The 19288-nt window shown below is 34.0% G+C and overlaps 2 protein-coding genes across 6 annotated transcripts in view; one reads left to right on the top strand and one right to left on the bottom strand.

Moving 5' to 3' along the window:
• LOC122537202 (netrin receptor UNC5C-like) overlaps positions 1 to 19094 on the bottom strand; it is a 47751-nt gene extending 28657 nt beyond the window's left edge. For 2 of the 4 annotated variants that reach the window (XM_043670218.1, XM_043670217.1), the window contains exon 1: positions 2883 to 3085. In XM_043670218.1, coding sequence (XP_043526153.1) covers positions 2883 to 2964 — 82 coding nt within the window. In that variant the 5' untranslated portion in view covers positions 2965 to 3085. Of the gene's footprint in view, positions 1 to 2882; positions 3086 to 3210; positions 3217 to 19083 lie in introns of those variants that run through there. The other 2 variants (XM_043670215.1, XM_043670216.1) reach the window with 2 other exon arrangements.
• On the top strand, positions 11674 to 16915 carry LOC122537203 (phospholipase B1, membrane-associated-like). Of its 2 annotated transcripts, XM_043670220.1 has the most exons (7): positions 11675 to 11919; positions 12549 to 12644; positions 14139 to 14350; positions 14774 to 14950; positions 16006 to 16307; positions 16387 to 16565; positions 16645 to 16915. In XM_043670220.1, exons 1-7 carry the CDS (start codon positions 11790 to 11792, stop codon positions 16800 to 16802), a joined length of 1254 nt encoding a protein of 417 aa, XP_043526155.1. In that variant the 5' UTR covers positions 11675 to 11789; the 3' UTR covers positions 16803 to 16915. The 2 variants fall into 2 exon arrangements, with proteins under 2 accessions (XP_043526156.1, XP_043526155.1); XM_043670221.1 differs by lacking the exon at positions 12549 to 12644 and having other exon boundaries at positions 11674 to 11919.
• Positions 19095 to 19288: the final 194 nt, after the last annotated feature.

The raw sequence follows: 19288 nt of genomic DNA on the forward strand, positions 1-19288 counted from the left end.
AAAAAAAAAAAAAAAAAAAAAAAAAGGAATACATACAATACAATAAGAAGAAATTTCTTTTCGACCTTGGAATTAAATTCTGCGGCAGGTTCTTTACATGTATTTCTATCAAATCGAAATGGAATCGACTAGACTCAAGTGGAATCAGAATCGAGAGGTTCCAGAATTAAGAGACTCCAGAATCTAGAGAAAATTCTCAAGGTTGAACACAACTCGGTGGCTTTCGCTGAAAAATTGAAGACGCGACGCGGGCCACGGTGTCGAAACGTGAGAACGACGCGCGGCGTCTACCTACCCCGTTGCTCGGTTAATTATTAACGTGGCTAATATTTTCCTCGGCGCGCCGGAACGGCGGCTAGCCGAGTCGCTGGAATTATGACACGATATCACGTCGCGATAAATCGTCGGTATAATTATTCACACGCGCGTTTCTCCACACGTGATAGGCTTTCTCTCCCTCTCTCTCTCTCTCGCTCTCTCTCGATCGTTTTTTTCTCTTTCGACTGACCGAGCATGCTAACAACGACGCAAGGACAGAGAACGATTTTCTTAGGCGTCCGCATCGTTGACGACAGGTTCGCGGGAAAGTTGCACGCAGGCACGTACACACAATCGAAGTGGTTAAACGTCGACGCGTGCAATTTGCATGGCGATGGCTCTTCCGTGGCTCGCAGAGAAAGAGAGAGAGAGAGAGAGAGAGAGAGAAAAAAAAAAATGAACGACCGTGCCAGCTGTCGGGAGGCGTAATTACTCGGAGCGTTAGAAAAGTCTGGACTGGTGTTGTTGCATCGGTGAAAACCGATGGTGGCTCTGCCTGGACTGTTGACGAGTTTACGTTGTCGGAAGAGTTTGCACGTATCCGCGAATGAGTCACCGACTTGAATGAGATGCAAACGGCGAAACGCGCCCGGTTAAAACGAACGATTTCCTAGCTTCTGCAGTCGCGCAAATTGTCGAGTCGTTGTTTCCTTTACTTTTGAAGGTAGTTAAATGTCAATCACCGTGAAATTTTGCTGAAAGTAGAATCGATTCATTTAGTGTTTCAGGGCTGTGTTGAACTGGCCTTAAAATTCCAGACTTTCGTCGCTTTAATCTCTTGCGCTGGAACGACGTGCCACGCACGTCGAGAAATTTATTTTATTTTTTAAACAAAATAGACAGAACAAATAATAAATTTATCACTTCTCGATAATTTCTATCCAGTGATACCATGCCGACAAGTTCAACGAGAGAGCGACGAATTATTCTATACGGTCTGGTCACTCGTTATGGTCCGCAATCAGTTGCCAGCGCAGGTGGTTAATTCTAATCATCCGTTTATACGCCCTATTTATCGTTAGATAACTAAACATTGATAATTCCGATGTGTATCTTATCACCGTCCAGATCTCGGTTTTCTACAGTGTCACACGGTACGGCAGCGTTAGACAGACACAACGACCTTTCTCTTAAGCCGCGTATTATTCACAACCCCCTTCTCGATTCTTTTTAGCGTCGTGCTTGTTGAAACGTTGCACGTACAATTACCAATGTGCGAAACACGATCGAAGCTTGGCTTCGAACAGAGGACTCACTCTGCTGCTCGTAGAAGAACGTTCAAAGAACGCAATAATTCTCTCGCTGCACGCTCCCCGAGAAACATGTATTCTCGAGAGCCGCCTGTACCTCAACCAAAGCGTATAATTCCGCGAACTTTCTATCGTTGTGCGTAACGATTGTTGTTTTTCTCCTCGTGATTTTTTGCTCGTCGTGCACCATTCGTCATCGTTGCGCCCGGCGATGACGAGGTCGATGGATGTCGGAGACGCTAATTAGTCGGCCACGTGGTCTCGCGGGGCGCGCGAAGAAAACCGAGAAAAAGAGAGAGAGAGAGAGAGAGAGAGAGAGAAACCCCTCTCCTGTTTGACGCTCTAAGGTCGCTTTAAAACTAGCTCCGGGGGATCGTAATCCATCATCGAAAACGGCTGGTGTAACGTAACCGGCCGGTTATGCCCACCACTAATCAACGACGCTGACTTGCCGTATAATTAGATCTGCCTGGCCCCTCTCTCCGTGTTCACCCTTTCCCTTTCCCAAGTCGAACAGTGAAAGAGAGAGAGAGAACGTTGGTTCGTGACTAGCTCCGTGTGCACATAGAGCAAGACCAGGTTCTTTCTTGGCCAGGGAATCGCAAAAAACATGTCCGTGTTCGAGTTTCCCTCCTCTTGAGCCTCGAACTTCACTGATTACTGACGTACTCTTGGATCAGGATCGAGAAATGCCTGGCATCGTGGGGGTTGGAAATCCTTGTGTGTCTAAAGTTCGTTCAAGAAATTTCGGGCGTCAACAGGGTATTTATTATCATCGAGTTTTGCACTTGTACTCTCTGGTTGCTTTGACGAAGTAATTTATTAGGAAAGCAAACGAGTTAGAGGGGCGAGTAAATTACTAAGAAGCAACTTTGTCAGAGAGAGAGAGAGAGAGAGAGAGAGAGACAAATAAATTAGTAGACAAGGATCGTGCCTTGAAGAATCATCTGAAAATTCGAAAGAGCGACGAACATTAGTAGCTACGCTTATCGCGGAAACTAATTGCGCTCGTCGAACGAACAGAAAATAATAAAATGACGGCTGTTTCTCGGAAACGAGTCAGCCCGTTTCCCAGCTTATCGAACGATCTACCAAGCAGCGAGCATTCGTTTCCCCTGGCGAAAGAACTCGCACGAAGTGGCACTCGACCGCTTGGTTCGTCACCAACTTCGTCGCGTTCGAGTTCTTGGATCGATAGATGCCGAGATTCTAGCTCGGAGAGTCGTCGTTTCCTCCGCGAAACATCGTGTTTTCACCCTCGTGTGCGCTCGCGCGCGAGAGAGAGAGAGAGACTAAAGGTGGAATTTGACTCACCTTCGCCGGATGTGAAGGGACGCACCAGTCCCGGCAGTAGCACGCAGAACAACAGGAACAGGGAACACGATTTCGGCCTCATCGCGTACGTGTCACCTTTGCTCGTCGGTCATTCGTTCATCTTACGCTAAAGAGGACTGAATTCGAGGAAATTGCAGCGATCCACTCTCACTGTGAAACCATTCGCTGGTCGTGGACTGCAACTGAAAACAGAGAAACAAACAGTTTGGATTAAAATTGGAGATGATTGAAAAGTGAGAGACGACAGAGTTTAATTGTACGTTAGCATAGTTAGAGTTTCGTCTATCTATTCTTTGATCTCACCGACGCGTAACTGGATTGTACTGACGTTTTTCGTTAACCGCGATCTCTCTTATAATTCTTACGATAGGAAAGTTCCAATTACAAATCGAACGATTCTGTTGTAGATCAAACAGTATTAATGAATTCGTAAATTACAGACGAGTAGTGTAAACTTCTCATCTCGTGTTGAACTGTTTAGAATAATCGGTTCGGTTTTAGTTTAAAACAAGAATATTTATTATCGATGGTAACTTCGTTCCTCAACGATATTAATTTAGTTCTATATATACGATCTCGTCCAAATCAGTGGATCAATATCTAGATAGTTTCGAGTTCAACGCATGAAGTTGAAAACATACGTCGATATTTTTTCGTACCTAATAGAGAAATAGCACCGTGGTATGTCTGCTTGACGAGGCTAATGCAATTGTTTCCGAGCGACTGAATAAAGCAACGTGCGCCCATTATCCGTTTCTACGGAATGTTTTAGAAGCGTGCGCCTCGGTGTGTACGAGCGAGTGAATTAACGTTGCATGGCTTGGTATACATCGTAGTTCGTCAGTCATGATTAATTAAGGTAAATGAACCGGCAAGTTTCCAGGGATATGCACGAAGGATGTAATAAAAGGGAGGGAAAAAAGAGTAGTGACTTGTACGAGTCCTAGTTCTTTTGCACGCTCCGCAACTTACATTTTCCACGAATTTCATTGTAAAATCGGCTGAAAACTTGCCGTTGAATGAGTCGGCCGGAAACTTCTGTGGTTTCAGATTATCAGATATACACCGAATATACGGACTTCTTTACACACCAGTCAGTCCGATATTGTGTGTACATACATACATGCACAAACGTTTCCTCTTCACGTTATTCTCTGACATACCCTCGAGAGAGACGGGCTTGAAAACACAGCGAAAAATCCAGATTCTCCGCCGCGTCGGAAAAAAATATTTCGTCACAGGGACAAAGGAGGACTCTTGATCCCTCTCGACTCGAAATCCGTCAGCCGCGTCCTCGTATTTTCAAGCATCTTAAAATACAACATTTCCGCCGAGCGAAACAACCATCGAAAAAAAAAAAAAAAAAGAAATGGAATGAAAACAGGAGAAAGACAGAAAGGTTTTGAAGAAAAAAAATTAACGGTCTCCATGCAGAGCCGATTCACCGTGCAGAAGCCACGTCCCTTGGAAGGGTGCGTTTCCACCGAAAATACGAGCTAGCAGCCGCCTTTTCTCAAAAAAAAAAAAAAAAAAAAAAAATGGAAACTTATTCCCCCGTAGCTGACCGCTGCGCGCGATTACGAAGCTAAAAAGAGATTTTTTAATTACTTTTGTATAACGCAAATTCTCGACACGAAAAAAGAAAGAAAGAAAGAAAGAAAGAGAGAGAGAGAGAAGAAAAGAAAATTGCTTCCGTTTCTCCGAAAAACCTCGACCACAAGCTTATTCATTCTGAAAAACTCCAGCTAAACCACGAGCTTTGTCTTTCAAGCGACGAACACTTTGCATTGTTGGGCGTACCTTTGTACTCTCTGGTATTTTCTTTCCAATACCGCGCGACGCAGTTTGTCCTTATCATGCAGCGAGCGTGATCACGTCCACTGGCCAGCTCGTCGTCGTTGCATATACACAAGTTTCTAAAACAAGTAGTAAATGGGGAGCCCGTTTGTCACTGAAAGTAAAGAAGAAGAAAGAAATATGCAAATTGGTTTTTGCTCGGCAAAATAATAAGTAAACGAGGAAGGACAGGGAAGAGAGAAATACGGAAACAAATGTGTGAATGCGACGCGAACGATTGGAGCGTCGTGAACGATCACGCATATATGGTCAGGTATTTGTCAACGTTTGTGAAGTGGTGGACGACGTTTACGAGCAGAGGAAGTGAGAGGTGGTAAGAAGAGGCGTTTGATAACGATAAACAGAATTTATCTTATCTATTTGTCGATTAAAAAAATTCATCAGTTGAATAGGGGAGAAATAGCAGGAGGGAAACGACAAAATAGAAAAAAAAAAAAAAGAGAAAAAAAAGGTGGAAGGAGAGAAGAAAAATTATTACTACTTATCGATTAGCTAATAAACATTATTAAGGGCAGACATGTAGTACTCATATAGTCTATTTGTTAATGTTTCAGATATTTTATTAAATGTTGATATAATGTACTACGACATTCCTTGTTTGTGCCGGAAGTTCCCGCAACTCTAGTGTTTAAACGAAAAGTATTAAAAAAAGTAAAAAAAAAAAGAAGAAGAGAAAGAGAGAGAGAGAGGGAATAATAAACGAGTGCTCCACCCAGTGTCAGCTGATGTTACTCAAAACGTTACTCAAAAAGAAAAAGAAAAAGAAAAAAAAAAAAGAAATCGATCGATCGGTCAATCGTTTAATTAAGAAATGAAGGGAGAAAACGATGGAAACGTCAGGAGGGAAATAAAGCAAGAAAAAAAAAAACAAAAAAAAAAAAGCGTCATTAAAACTACGTATATAGAACGTACGCATGATTATATATTATATATCTCAATAGTTCCCTACACGATGCCTTCGTACAATCGAGTCGGCAATTCGCGTACACACACGAAGAGACACACGCAGAAAAAATTTCGCGCCGATTTACGATAAAACGATTTAAACGATTTAGTAAACGGGAGAAGAAAAAAAGAAACGATTTAGAAGAAGAAGAAAAAAAAAAAACGGACGGTTGAATAACGGGCGGGGAGGGAGGGCATGCGAGAACGAACGAACTAACTTTCCACGATGGACGAGAGGGGGGGGGGGGCAGGCGAGAAATATTTTGTTACGTAATCTATATATATTATAGCCATAATAACGCGCCCGTCAACGAGATCCCAAACTACTTTTGTATTGGCTCGCATTTTATCTTCGAAAATCATCGAAAAAATGAAACGATTCCTCGAGGGAAAAGAAAAAGAATTGCAACGCGCGAGAACCGCCGTGTCCCCCGTCCGTTCTTCTTCTTCTTTCTTCCACGCGATCGGCGCCAAAGGGTTTCGGCGGAACAGCGATCGAAAGTATATCAACCTGATTTATATTCAGCCTGATTTAAGTTATCAAGTTCATCGACCAGCTACTGTTGGCTAACTTCGAAGAATCGGATTATCCGGCGAATGCGACCGCCGAGACTCGAACGAACCTTCCCATGCCTTACTCTCGGTGCCCTTATGCTAATGGGCATCGCCAAATTAATTGGACGGATCGGCCGATCGTGGGGAGAGAAAATGGAGAAGGGAATCGGACGGTGTGGATCTGGAACACGGGGATCGGAGCGTTTCCTTTTTTTTTTCGCAAGAGGGGTTGACCGGCGTTAGTAACGTTGAAATTGGCAGGAGGAGTGAAAGAAGCGAGAATGCACGCGAGAGGGTTCAGGAATTTTGGGCAAATGGCGAGAGGCTGAAGAGAAGAGTGTTATACGGTGTTATTTAATGTAGAAGTACGTCTCTGGTCTCTGTTAGACGAGAAGGCAAAGGGGGCCGAGGTGATGAACGGTGATGAGTATAATGCGCACGTGAAAACCTATACAGGGCACGCGTGACTTTCGTACAAGCGTAGAATCGAAAGACCACGAAAAGCGGCAACGCTCACGAATAATTTTCTAACGTTTTATAAATGTAAATTGGCATATCGACTTTATCGGGTCGGAAAACGAGAAAAGGAAGAGTTGGGAACCTTCCCTCCGGTAATAAAGGTGATAAGAAGAAGAAGAAGAAGAAGAAGAAGAAGAAGAAGAGACGAGATGGGAGCGAACGCTAGCTAGAGGATGAACGAAAAAAAAAAAAAAAAAAGAAGAAGGTGAATAACGAAAAAGAGACGCGTTAACAAATTATTCTTACTTCTTCATCGATGAACGCTCTGCTGGTTTGGAGCTGTAGTCATATCGTTAGTGTGTAAGTCTGTATGTGACGATGTTAATTATTGTAATATAAAAGAAAAGAGCAGAGATGAAAATGACAAAAAAAAAAAAAGAAGAAGAAGAAGAGAAAATGGAAAAAACGGAAACCAAACCATTAATTACTACGTAGGAGCATCTCAAAAGAAAAAAAAGAAAAAAAAAATGAAAAATTAACTTGGACGGTACTTGAAAAAAAGGGGGAGGGGAGGACAGAGAGAGAGAGAGAGAGAGAGAGAGAGAGAAACGGATGTAAACGGCGCTGTTTGTCTGGTTGTATTACTGGGCATGCCTCAAAATAGATTTTTTATAAATCGCAAAGGATCTGTTTCTGTGACCATTTTTCAGTGAATACTCTCATGATCGAGAACTTGACTCTCTCCGTTTGTGTTTTTCGCAATGCGATCCGCTTTTACTTGAGAGAACGGACGAACGAATGAACACGAACGAAAGTGGGAAGAGAAGCAACGCGAGAGATAGTAACGGAGAACGAAATGAGTGAAAGACGGGCAAATGAGAGAGAGAGAGAGAGAGAGAGAGAGAGAGAGAGAGAGGGAGAAAGAGGTGTGTATGCGAGAAAGAGAGAGAGAGAGAGAGAAAGAGAGCGTGAAAAAAAGAATTGCTAATACATTGAGAAGGAATGAGTGAGGACAAAATGAATTAGTGCGATCGGAAGCAAGTAAATGAATGAGAAACAACGAATGTATGTGAAAATAAAAGGAGAGAGAGAGAGAGAGAGAGAGAAAGTGGCATGTGAAAAGAAGTATGAAAGAACGAAAGAAAGGGAGAGAGAAAGAACACAAAAAAGAGAGACGAAGAAGCAATCGCACCTCGACCGAATTTAAACCTATAATTTCCTCTCACACCTCTGCGCAGTGTTTTGGGCCTTTCCGTCCAATACGCGATGTACCACTGTCATTATTTATTTAATTTTTGCAATCTACGTACAATAAAAATTGTTGTTGCTGAAACGATAAGTGTAAATGTGTATACTGTACATTCAACCTTCGTTTTAAAAGAAAAATGAAAAAAAAAAAAAAAGAATCATTATTAAGATCTCACTGGACCAGGATTCCTGCCGTCCTGGCGTGTGTTGTAATTGTACATGTACATATACATGCGTATTTTTTAATATCAGACGGTAATTTATTCGATAATTAGGATCGCTTATTAGACTATATATGTATGTATGTATATACGCATACATACGTACGTACGTACATAGGATATAACATATATGTACACACATGCATCTCAGCACATGTGTGTATGTATATTTATACATATATGTACACATATATGAAAAAAAAAAAAAGAATAAAAAAGAAAAATAAGAGCGGCATTCCCGACGCCGATGTCTGCGATGAACGATCTCCGAAAGGAATAAAGCACTTTCACGTAGCATCGTGTTTTCTCTTGATCTTCCTCACCAGATTCATTCCTCAACAGTATCTCTGGGAAAAATTTCAACAAGAATTTCAATCTTCCCTCTCCTTCATACCCACAACAAGTATCACTATTTCTCAATTGCAACGTCTAATCTTTTTTTTTTTTTTTTTTTTCGATTAGCAGTTCGTTTACGTGGTATTTTAAAATATTTTAAAGCAACCGCGTAAATAGTATTTTTTATCAATATTATCAAAGTCTTACGAAATCAAATCTAAAATTAACTAATTACAATAATAATTGATTCGTAATTAATTGCAGATCAGATATGAAACAGGACATGTTATGTAATGAAAATGATCGAACGCAGAACTCTAGGCTGCAATAATCTATGCTTGTTTTGACGTTGATAAATTGCTTTCATATTTCATATTTGAACTGTGAATTAGGTTATTCCGTTTAATCTGCGAAAAAAGACCAATAATGAGTTACAGATTTCACTCGATTTAGATCGAACAGCTTCGTGTCAATCTTGCTAATTCTTTGCAATCAATTTTCTATTTTTATGTGACTACATAACTGGTATTCTAAATCTGCATTTCAAAACCTGATGCTTTCAACTACGTCCAAGTTTAATTTCGATTCAAGTTTCGAACGTAGTTGACAAAAAATTAAATTTTGTTCGAAGGGGAATTTCCTTATTTCCACTTATCGAGCAGAATTTTTCAATCTTTGTACAGTGGATTTTGCATGAGAATCTAATTAGAAAGTTGCAATTGTAAAACATCACAAATTAATACTGTCAACTAGCTTCTTTTGCAAATGAAAATTTCGTCGATTTTTTTTTTTTTTTATTAAGGCACAATATGTTTACTTCAATTTTGGTGTTAACTGTTTGGTTAACCTAATTGCTAGATTTCTATCCATAGAAGCTAATCTTTCTCAGGTCTTTGACAAGTTAGTGGCCATTTTGAAAACATCATTCTTTCCTTTCGTTTTTATTTTACTTAATTGAATAGACCTATATGCTATTTATTGTCACACTGAATAACATAAGTTAAATTTTCTTCACTTTGAACATTCTTAAAAAGTGAATGCAGTATAAAAATAAATATATGTGTGTGCCCTTTTATATTTTGAGGTTATTGATTTTGAGAAAGTTCTCTATAATTCTGAAATATTTGATCTGTGTATCTTTTAGAAATTTATCGATAATAAATAATGGTTTTATATCGAAGCTTTTTAGTTGGTTAATCACAGTCGTGGTTTCTCGAGTCAAACCAACAAATTGGCCTGAATTTCATCGATTCATGGACATTGAAATCACCATTTAGCGGAGAAAAAAATAAAACTAATCGCTATTAATATCTTTGTTGCACGCTGTTACGCTCTTTGTCCACAAAAGTGCTAAAATGTGACAAGAATAGATTGTGGTTCTGCTATGTATTAAACCTGATCTAACACCACAAGATAGATGGTGGTACATGCTTGTTCTATATATCACAAAATCTGTTTTATCGACTCGACGCAACAGCCGCGAGAATAATCCTTGAACAATCAGATGTACGATGATTTTCGTGAAAAATAATTACACGATGAAAATTGCATTAGAAATAAAATTCCAATTTTGTAAAATTCTGGAAATATAGTCCTGTTACAAATTCTAATCAATAAGCGTGAATAGCAAAATCTCAATGAAATTCATTTCTTGTCACATTTTATGACATTGCTTGTTTGTTTGACACGCGCACAGGTAATTGCACTTTTGTAGACAAGGAGAGAGATAAAGTGCGTCAAAGATAATAACAGCAATTAGTTCTACTATTTGTCCGCTACATGATGATTCCAATGTTCATGGATTGAATAAATTTTCATTTACAAAATACCAATGAACAGAATTCATTTGCAACCTATTGCAATTGTATCCTAAGTTTTTGTGTGTGAAGATTTAAAAATTCTAACTAAATCGCGTTTCATAATTCAGTACCTGTTGTGAAAAAATGTCAAATATGACTCGAATAATCTTAAATCTATTTTTTTTGCCCTTTCGGGTCAAATAATTGTCCTTTCAGCAAAGTAATTGAAATAAAAGAAGAGTGATGGTAAATTTGAAAATTTGCCTTCCGTTGTTACGTTTATGAACAGGTCTTTACATTTTTGTACGATTAAAAAGCTCAAAGAAAAAATTGAAATAAATTGAAAGAAATTAAATAATATTGCCATTAAAATTAGTTCTATTATGGTCAGGTATTTGTCGCGAACGTCTTAATCTATTCATTTACGTATACCTATTTTGCATATACTTTACATGTAATTTAAATTTTAACAGCTTCAATTGCAAGAGTGCGTCTTTGTTACGCAGTTTTTTAAATTTTTACGCAGAAATTCATAATTTTAATAATAAAATTTAGAAAAGAGAAGATTGTTGTTGCCTATTATTATATAGAGCATTATTATGGTTATTTATTATTGTAAATCAATTATTATATAGAGTATTGCACTTCAGATATTTTATATTCTTTTACACGCGTTCTATGCATTTCTGTGTCATCGACTTTCTTGTATATGCATAAAAATTTGTATAAAAAAGCTGTCTAATAAAAACTGTTGATAAAACAAGCAAATGAGGCAAAAAATTAATCACGACATTTCTTATATTTATGAAAATTTCTATTTCTTTTGTTGGGATATGAAATTGAAATGTAAAGTTAATTTAAAATGTGAAAAAAAACTTAAATTCGCATTGATTTACAATACGTATTAAACGTAAAATTCCACAAAATTCAGATTCAGATATATATATATATTTTTTTTAAATTAAATATATCTAAACACAAGTATCTCAACACTTTCGTGAAAATAAAAATATAAATTAAATTAATATAAAATATAAAATATAAAATATAAAATATAAAATATAAAATATAAAATATAAAATATAAAATATAAAATATAAAATANTAAATTTATAAAATATAAATTAAATATATCTAAACACACAAGTATCTCAACACTTTATATAAATAAAAATATACATCGATTTGTACATAATGTACTTACAACTTAAATTACTACACTGATGTTCTTCCTATCGTTATAAAGTCATACATATGTAAGTTTCACATTCTCATAAATGCCTATATTACGTATGCATTTTCTTTGAATAGACTGTTGTGTCAATGAAACTATTCTATATTTCCTGCGAATCTTTGCAATCATCACAGTGCACAGTTGACTGCTTCGATGATACACGTACTCGGCGGTGACTGTGAATCGAATTTAGCTGTTGGCCACATACCCGTAATTAAACGAAAATCTCACGATGAAGAAGCTCTGTTTGTGCCTTCTGCTGCAATTATGCGTGTTCGCTGTGGCGCAAGAAAGTATTTTGGACAGCTCGACTGTAAGAATGTTCTATCGTGTATATCGTAGATTTTTAGCGAATAATTACGGTACGTATTAATTTATTTATTGCCATAATCTTACACGATAATTTCTTTTTCTTGTCATAAGAATATTTGTAAGAAAGAGACTGCGATGTTAATCTTGTTTTTTCATAGATTGACGTTAATTTACAGCGAAACGAGTCTTGAAAAGAACATTAAAATAAAATTGAAATAAACATTGAAATAAAATAGAAGAAATTAAGGCTTATAAACTATTTCGTTGGACAGAAATGAAAATTATTTTTGAAAAATTGTGCCCTTGATATAAAATGATGTAAAATTTCTGAATCCAACGTTTTTTTATTTTTATTTTTTTTTTTCTACTCGATAAACAATAGACAAATTTGAATTCATAATCGGTGCAAAACCAAAATTTTAAAAACCTGAACGAATATTTTTGCATTCTGATCAATTTTTTCTTTGAAATGACGTACTTAATTTAACTTAATGGAAAATGAACACGAATGCGTGAACTAGTAATAATTAGTGTGATTATTATATAACGCACGCGGTTATTATATAGTTAACGTGAGACAATCACAGCATAACAATGAATCACGGATGAATGACTTTTGTAAAATGTTCTGAGAAAGTTTGCTCGGTGTTGAAAACGCTGGAAAAATGATTTTTTTCAGGGACGAAGAATGAGGCGCGAATGATTCGATTACGGAATGAAAAAATCTTTCAAGATGAAATCCCACTGGACGTTCCGTTTCCTTGCAACGTAACAGGTAGTTAACTAAATATCCAGTTGAGAAAAAAAAAAAATTAAACGCATGAATATTGCGTCTTCACGTTTTCACTTTTTAAAATTCATCATTCAGTTTAAATTAAGTGTTTCACAGGAGATGTGGCATAATTCAAATCGATGGTAATTTGCTTGGAAGAACTCAGAGAAATATTCTTTTTATCCTTTTATAACAAATATATATTTTATATTTTATAATAAATTTTACATTTTATAATATTACATTTTAATATATTTTATAATTTTACATTTTAATATATTTTATAATAAATTTTACATTTTAATTAGAGATTCCTTTTCGAAAGGATTAAGGGGGCAGGATAGTTTTTGACGAACCTAAAAATTACGAACACTTTGAAGGTATAGTAGAAAAAAAGTACATATTTGATTGACATGTGCTTTTGTGGTTTATTTTAACAGATTATGAAGGCAACATTAAAAGAGAAAAAAAAGAGGTTGTTATTTAACTTTTTAACGACACCCTTTTACCTATAATTTTTTTTTACATTGCCTAATATGGTGTGCATGATTCCAGCCAACCAGGATTAGCTGCAACAAAAAGGCAAGAAAAGTTCAAAAGTAAACAATATTCTCTAGGTATTGACGATCCAACATTTTCATTTTTGTGAAAATTATGAAAATTGCAGCTATTTGTTTCTGATGTATCGAATTTGTGCCAAAAATTTCTACGTTTTTTGTTTATATTTTTCGAAATTGTTGAAAATTAAAAAATGTTCGATCGTCAGTCTCTAGTAAATGTTACATTAAAGATACGTACCAAGTTTCACGGTAATCGGTTGGTTAGATTCCGAGATATCTTGCACATCGTTTCGTAAAAACTGAGTTTCGAGAAAGAACGCGTTTAAAGTTTCAGAACGTCACTTTTCACATGTATGCTTTACTTAATTTTTTTTACTTATATATCGTCGCTCACAGTTCTTACAATTCACAACTAAATTGAATCCAAGTCCTCTAATATTCGATTCATCAAATATAACATTTAAATCACACGATTTACACTTTACAATATTGCTGAAAGTTGTAAACAGTGATGCAAATTCAATTATTCTGTATCCGCGGATATATTATTCTGTATTATTATACCCGAAAATAAGTCTAAGTTTTAAAGACTAGAACCTTTTCTATCTTATTTCCAAGACTTCAAACTACTATTTAAAACAAAAAAATTTGATTTTTTGAAAATTTCAAACTGTCCTGACCCTTTAATGTAATTTCAAGTTCAGTTCACTTCTTTAATATTTCAGAAGAATTGTAGAAGATTTAGTATAATATAATTTCCGAGCTTTCTCGTCTATTCTGCAATTTCATAATGTCAAAATGTTCGTATTGTATATAATAAAAAAATAAAATATTGCATATAATAAAGTAATAAAAAAATTTTATTATTTGTTGGAAGTTTAATTTATTATTTATCTTATTATTTATTATAAATTTAATAAAAATTTATTGTTTTCAGATGGTAGGTCTCCCGAGGTTCCCGAGTCAGTTCATCGCCTGAGACCAGGAGACATAGATGTCATTGCCGCGATGGGCGATTCTATAGTAGTCGGCCTTGGATTGACGTCGATTAACTTTTTCGATCTAATGGTGGAAAACAGAGGCATAGTGGCGAATATCGGTGGTCAAGAGACTTGGCGGAAATACCTGACGCTCCCTAACATTTTAAAAGTACTCTTCATTCCAGGGCGTATGGTCTACGTGAAAAAAAGAAAAAATAAATAAATAAATAAATAAATCGAAAAGGAAGACTAAAATTGTTTCGTTTTCGAGAAAGTTTCGAGCTCGAAGATTCGTCAAATTTGTTAAACATATGTTTTTTTATTAAATTTAATTTATTAAATACACTTGAATTTAGTGAACAGTGTGGTACGAAACGTTTCTCGTTTCTCAAGGCGTCATTTACATGAAAATAGAAAATTTTGCTTTGACGCACGTGTACTTGTGTACTTCAGGCTCAATTTTCTCGAAAACGAAAAAATTTTATTCCTCCATTTCGTCTTTTTCACCTCGCGTGACACTTTACATAAATCGAGTAACTGCTATGATCGCGAATGCCTTTGTTTTTTTATAGTAGAATTTTCTCACCCACAGGAATACAATCCCAAATTAATAGGGTACTCATACGAAGATTCCATAAGCACTGAACCAGGCGCGGGGTTAAATGTTGCCGAATGTGGCGCGATGTCCAAAGATATGCCTTACATGGCGCAACATTTGGTGAATAAAATAAAAAACGACTCGAGGATAGATGTGAACAAGCATTGGAAGGTTTATATTAATAAATTAATTATAATATAATATATAATATAATTATATTACAATATATAATATAATTATAATTATAATATATAATATATAATTATAATTATTTTATAATATAATTATTATATTATTATATAATATAATTATAATATATATAATACATAATATATTGTAATTATAATATATAATTATAATTATTTTATAATATATAATACTGTATAATAATAATACTGGAAATATGATTTTTTTTTATATGAAATTGTACAAGGTATATTTTTACTTTATTAATAATTATATTATATATTACAATACTGAATATTTTATATTATAAAATAATACTATAATATATAATATTATAAAATAATACTGGAAATGTGTTTTTTTTTTTATATGAAATTGTACAAGGTATATTTTTACTTTATTAATAATTATATTATATATTATAATACTGAATATATTACATTATAAAATAATACTATAAATAATACTATAATATATTATATTATAAAATAATACTGGAAATGTGATTTTTTTTATATGAAATTGTACAAAGTATATTTTTGTTTTATTAATAATTATATTATATATATTATAAAATAATACTGGAAATGTGATTTTTTTTTATATGAAATTGTACAAGGTATATTTTTACTTTATTAATAATTATATTATATAGTATAATACTGAATATATTACATTATAAAATAATACTATAATATATTATATTATAAAATAATATTGGAAATGTGATTTTTTTTATATGGAATTGTACAAGGTATATTTTTGTTTTATTAATAATTGTATTATAATATATAATAAATAATACTAATATTATAATATATAATATAATTATTAATAAAACAAAAATATACCTTGTACAATTTCACATAAAAAAAATCACATTTCCAGTATTATTTTATAATATATCCAGTATTATAATATATAAATATATTATAACATAATTATTAACAAATCAAAAATGTACCTTGTACAATTTCATATAAAAAGAATCACATTTCCAAAATTATTTCCTACTTGATCCATTCTTATAATATTTTCAGTTGATTACATTGATGATCGGAGCCAATGACTTCTGTGGGAATGTGTGTACAGCTTCTTGCCCGTGGTCAATATTAGAAGATCACAGAAAGAACCTAATTAGCGCTCTTAGAATACTCAGGGACAATTTACCAAGGACTATCGTTTTTGTTCTAACACCGCCTAACGGGAAAGAAATTGTCGCCTCGCGCAGAGGAACGGATACCATGTGGATATGCTACGTCTATTCTATGTTATTTTGTCCGTGTATGTTTGGTTTGAAATACGCAGACCAAAGACCAATATACTATGAAATAATTGAGAGGTTTGTATAAACTTTCTGTCAGCTCAGTTTTTGCGTTCAAAAATTTCCAAATCGTTCAGTGTCTTCACTGTCTTTCCAGGTGGCAAGACATGGAAGAAGAAATCACCAATTATCCAGAATTTAATAGAAATGACTTCACTGCAGTATTTATACCAATTCTTAAACGTTCGAGCATACCGCTGGACGAGAATAACCTCCCCGATTTATCATACTTAGCTTATGACTATTTCCATTTCAACCAGAAGGCTCATGCAATATGTAAGTAACAACGAATGAAATCGCACGTCTCGGTAATTTCCATGTCGGCGATTGAAATGCATCTGGTGTGTGTTTCAAGTTGCAAACACATTATGGAACAATATATTTGAACCAGTTGGTAACAAGAGCGAAACTTTGAGCGATTGTAACAAAAAACTTGACATGTTGCTGTGCCCCACGCCGGAGAGACCGTTCTTGGCGACGCGTGAAAATTCAAGGAGCATAAACGAGACTTGAAATTTGTGAGGCAGTTTAGTGTAAGTGTAAGACGGTACCTTTACGTTGCCATTCGACCAAACTTTTCACTGTGCAAATACGATACGCTTACGCTATAATACGTGTATAATTAATCAAAAGAAATTAGTTTCTCTGACATTCCTCCGTTTTTATTATTTTTCTATTTTCTATAAAAAAATGTTCGAAATACTTCCATCGGAGTTACAAAAAATATGATCCAACTCTGTTTTATCAACACTTATCAGAGTCCTGATATTTTATCGTATTATATATATGTATATATTTTTTATATAATTTTAATAAGTTTTAATTACGTTAATAAATAACTTAATAAATTTTAATTAAGTTTATTTTATGTATATTACTTTATATATATATATATATTTATAAATATTATATATTTATATATATATTTATAAATTACTTTATATATATATTTTATATATAAATTTTATCATTTAACAATTAATATATAGATATTTTATATATAAATTTTAATTACGTTTATTTTATATATATTACTTTATATATATATTTATAAATATTATATATTTATATATATTTATAAATTACTTTATATATATATATATATATATTTTATATATAAATTTTATCATTTCACAATTAATATGTATGTATATAGATATTTTATATATAAATTTTAATTAAGTTTATTTTACTTTATACATATATATATATTTATTTATAAATTACTTTATATATAAATTTTATCATTTAACAATTAATATAATTTATTATAATTTAATATAATTTATTTTATATTGCCTGATGCAATTAAAATTGTTGCACGTTAGCATAATTCCTTGATTTCCAGATGAAGATATTAACACAATTGTAAGGAATGGCAATGTTTGAAAGTGCAGTGGAAGGAAATAATTTCAAATGTACATTTAGCCTGTTTGTAAGAAAAGCCAATGAATCATGATATTTATGATTGAAAAAGATTAGCCTAGCAATATATTTATAATAAAAAAACGTAAAGATTATTCGAGAAAACGTAAAAATGACTGATAGTTATGACGACGTATTAACATTGTCAAAAGCAAAAGCTGAACCGTTGATATTATCATTGAATTTCTGAGATTGACGAGTTTTTTTTTAAACAACGCGTGATATTTTTCAAGATATCGTACAAACATAGAATTCTATATTTTATTTGCGACTACAAGACACACTGTTTTACATCTTATTTGAAATTTTTTGCGTCAAGATACATATGCATAATAGTTCCAATTGTTAAAGTGACAAATGTCATTTCTTACAAAACAAATAATATTTATCGCCTAACAATTTTTTTCTCTTTAACGAAATATCAACGAGATATAAAGTAGACAGAGATTTGACAACTTTCTTTTTATTCAATTTTCAAAACGAAAGCATGCATAATTTAATACGATGATCATCGTTTCCCCTGTCGTTGAACTTTGTAAAACGCTGAGTCGCGAATTTGAATTTTTGCTGACGGTCTTGAAGAAGCATCGTTACATCACAGTCATTTATCATCGCAAAAGTATTCCATTCAGCATTTAATTCAATTTATTAAACTATACAGATTCAATTCAGAAAGATGCCGGCCGACATTCGAGTTTTCGTTTCTCGTCATACAAGGTAATTATTTAGCCACGTGTCGGTGATTTAATGTTTCTACTGGAATAATTTTCTAAATTTTCTGAGTTGAACAAATAAAGAACGTGTCTCGAATAACCGGTCGAAGTGTCGAGAATATTATCTTATTCTTAATAAAACTGGTCACAAAATGATCGAACGATCAAGTTTTACATTCAATAAAAGAGACGCTTGATATAGTACTTGATTGTCTCCGCTGTTTTTTGAAGATAAGGAGAAATTACAAAGACAATACGAATACAAGAATACTGCCTTCCTAAATTTTGCAAAATGAAAATGCAAATATTCCCCAAATTAATAATTCTTTGGCAGTGCATAGGTTAATATCATACAGCTGCACTGACTAATGCATAAAAAGAAATTCAATTCTGTTTGAAAAAGAAAAATTCTATTATCTCTATTTAAAAATTAATTTTATTAAAAAAAAAAAAAAAAAAATAAAGAAGATAATTCTGAAATCGCCGAAATTCCCAAGAAAAAAAATTATTATCGTTGCATTATGTTGAACAACTTTTAATAAAATAATATTTCTTCACGTCTCCAAAAATAGCGGATACAATCAAGTATTAATTCTTACTGGAACACCCTGTATATACGCGTGCTAGAATAAATTACGTTTGTCAACGTCGTTCACCTGTTGAAATCGTAAAATTTATGACTGTAATTGAATTAAAAAGAAATTGATAATTGCGTGCAAAACATAGTGATTGGAAGATAATTTGGCTCGTTAATGTTACTTGTCCTGCATTAACCTCTCGATTAACGATTTAATTCCACGTGTTATCCTAACGTGTCTAACTAATCCCTTACCTTTCACATTTTAAATCGACGTCGACATC

Source organism: Frieseomelitta varia, unplaced genomic scaffold, assembly GCF_011392965.1.
Source record: "Frieseomelitta varia isolate USP_RPSP 00005682 unplaced genomic scaffold, Fvar_1.2 scaffold_891, whole genome shotgun sequence".
NCBI classification, from domain to species: Eukaryota; Metazoa; Arthropoda; class Insecta; order Hymenoptera; family Apidae; genus Frieseomelitta; species Frieseomelitta varia.

Coding starts and splice junctions, on each gene's coding strand:
- LOC122537203 (XM_043670220.1), top strand. CDS start 11,790: ATGAAGAAGCTCTGTTTGTGCCTTCTGCTGCAATTATGCGTGTTCGCT. Junction 11,920..12,548: donor ATTTTTAGCGAATAATTACG/GTACGTATTAAT, acceptor GATTTTTTTCAG/GGACGAAGAATGAGGCGCGA. Junction 16,566..16,644: donor CCAGAAGGCTCATGCAATAT/GTAAGTAACAAC, acceptor GTGTGTTTCAAG/TTGCAAACACATTATGGAAC.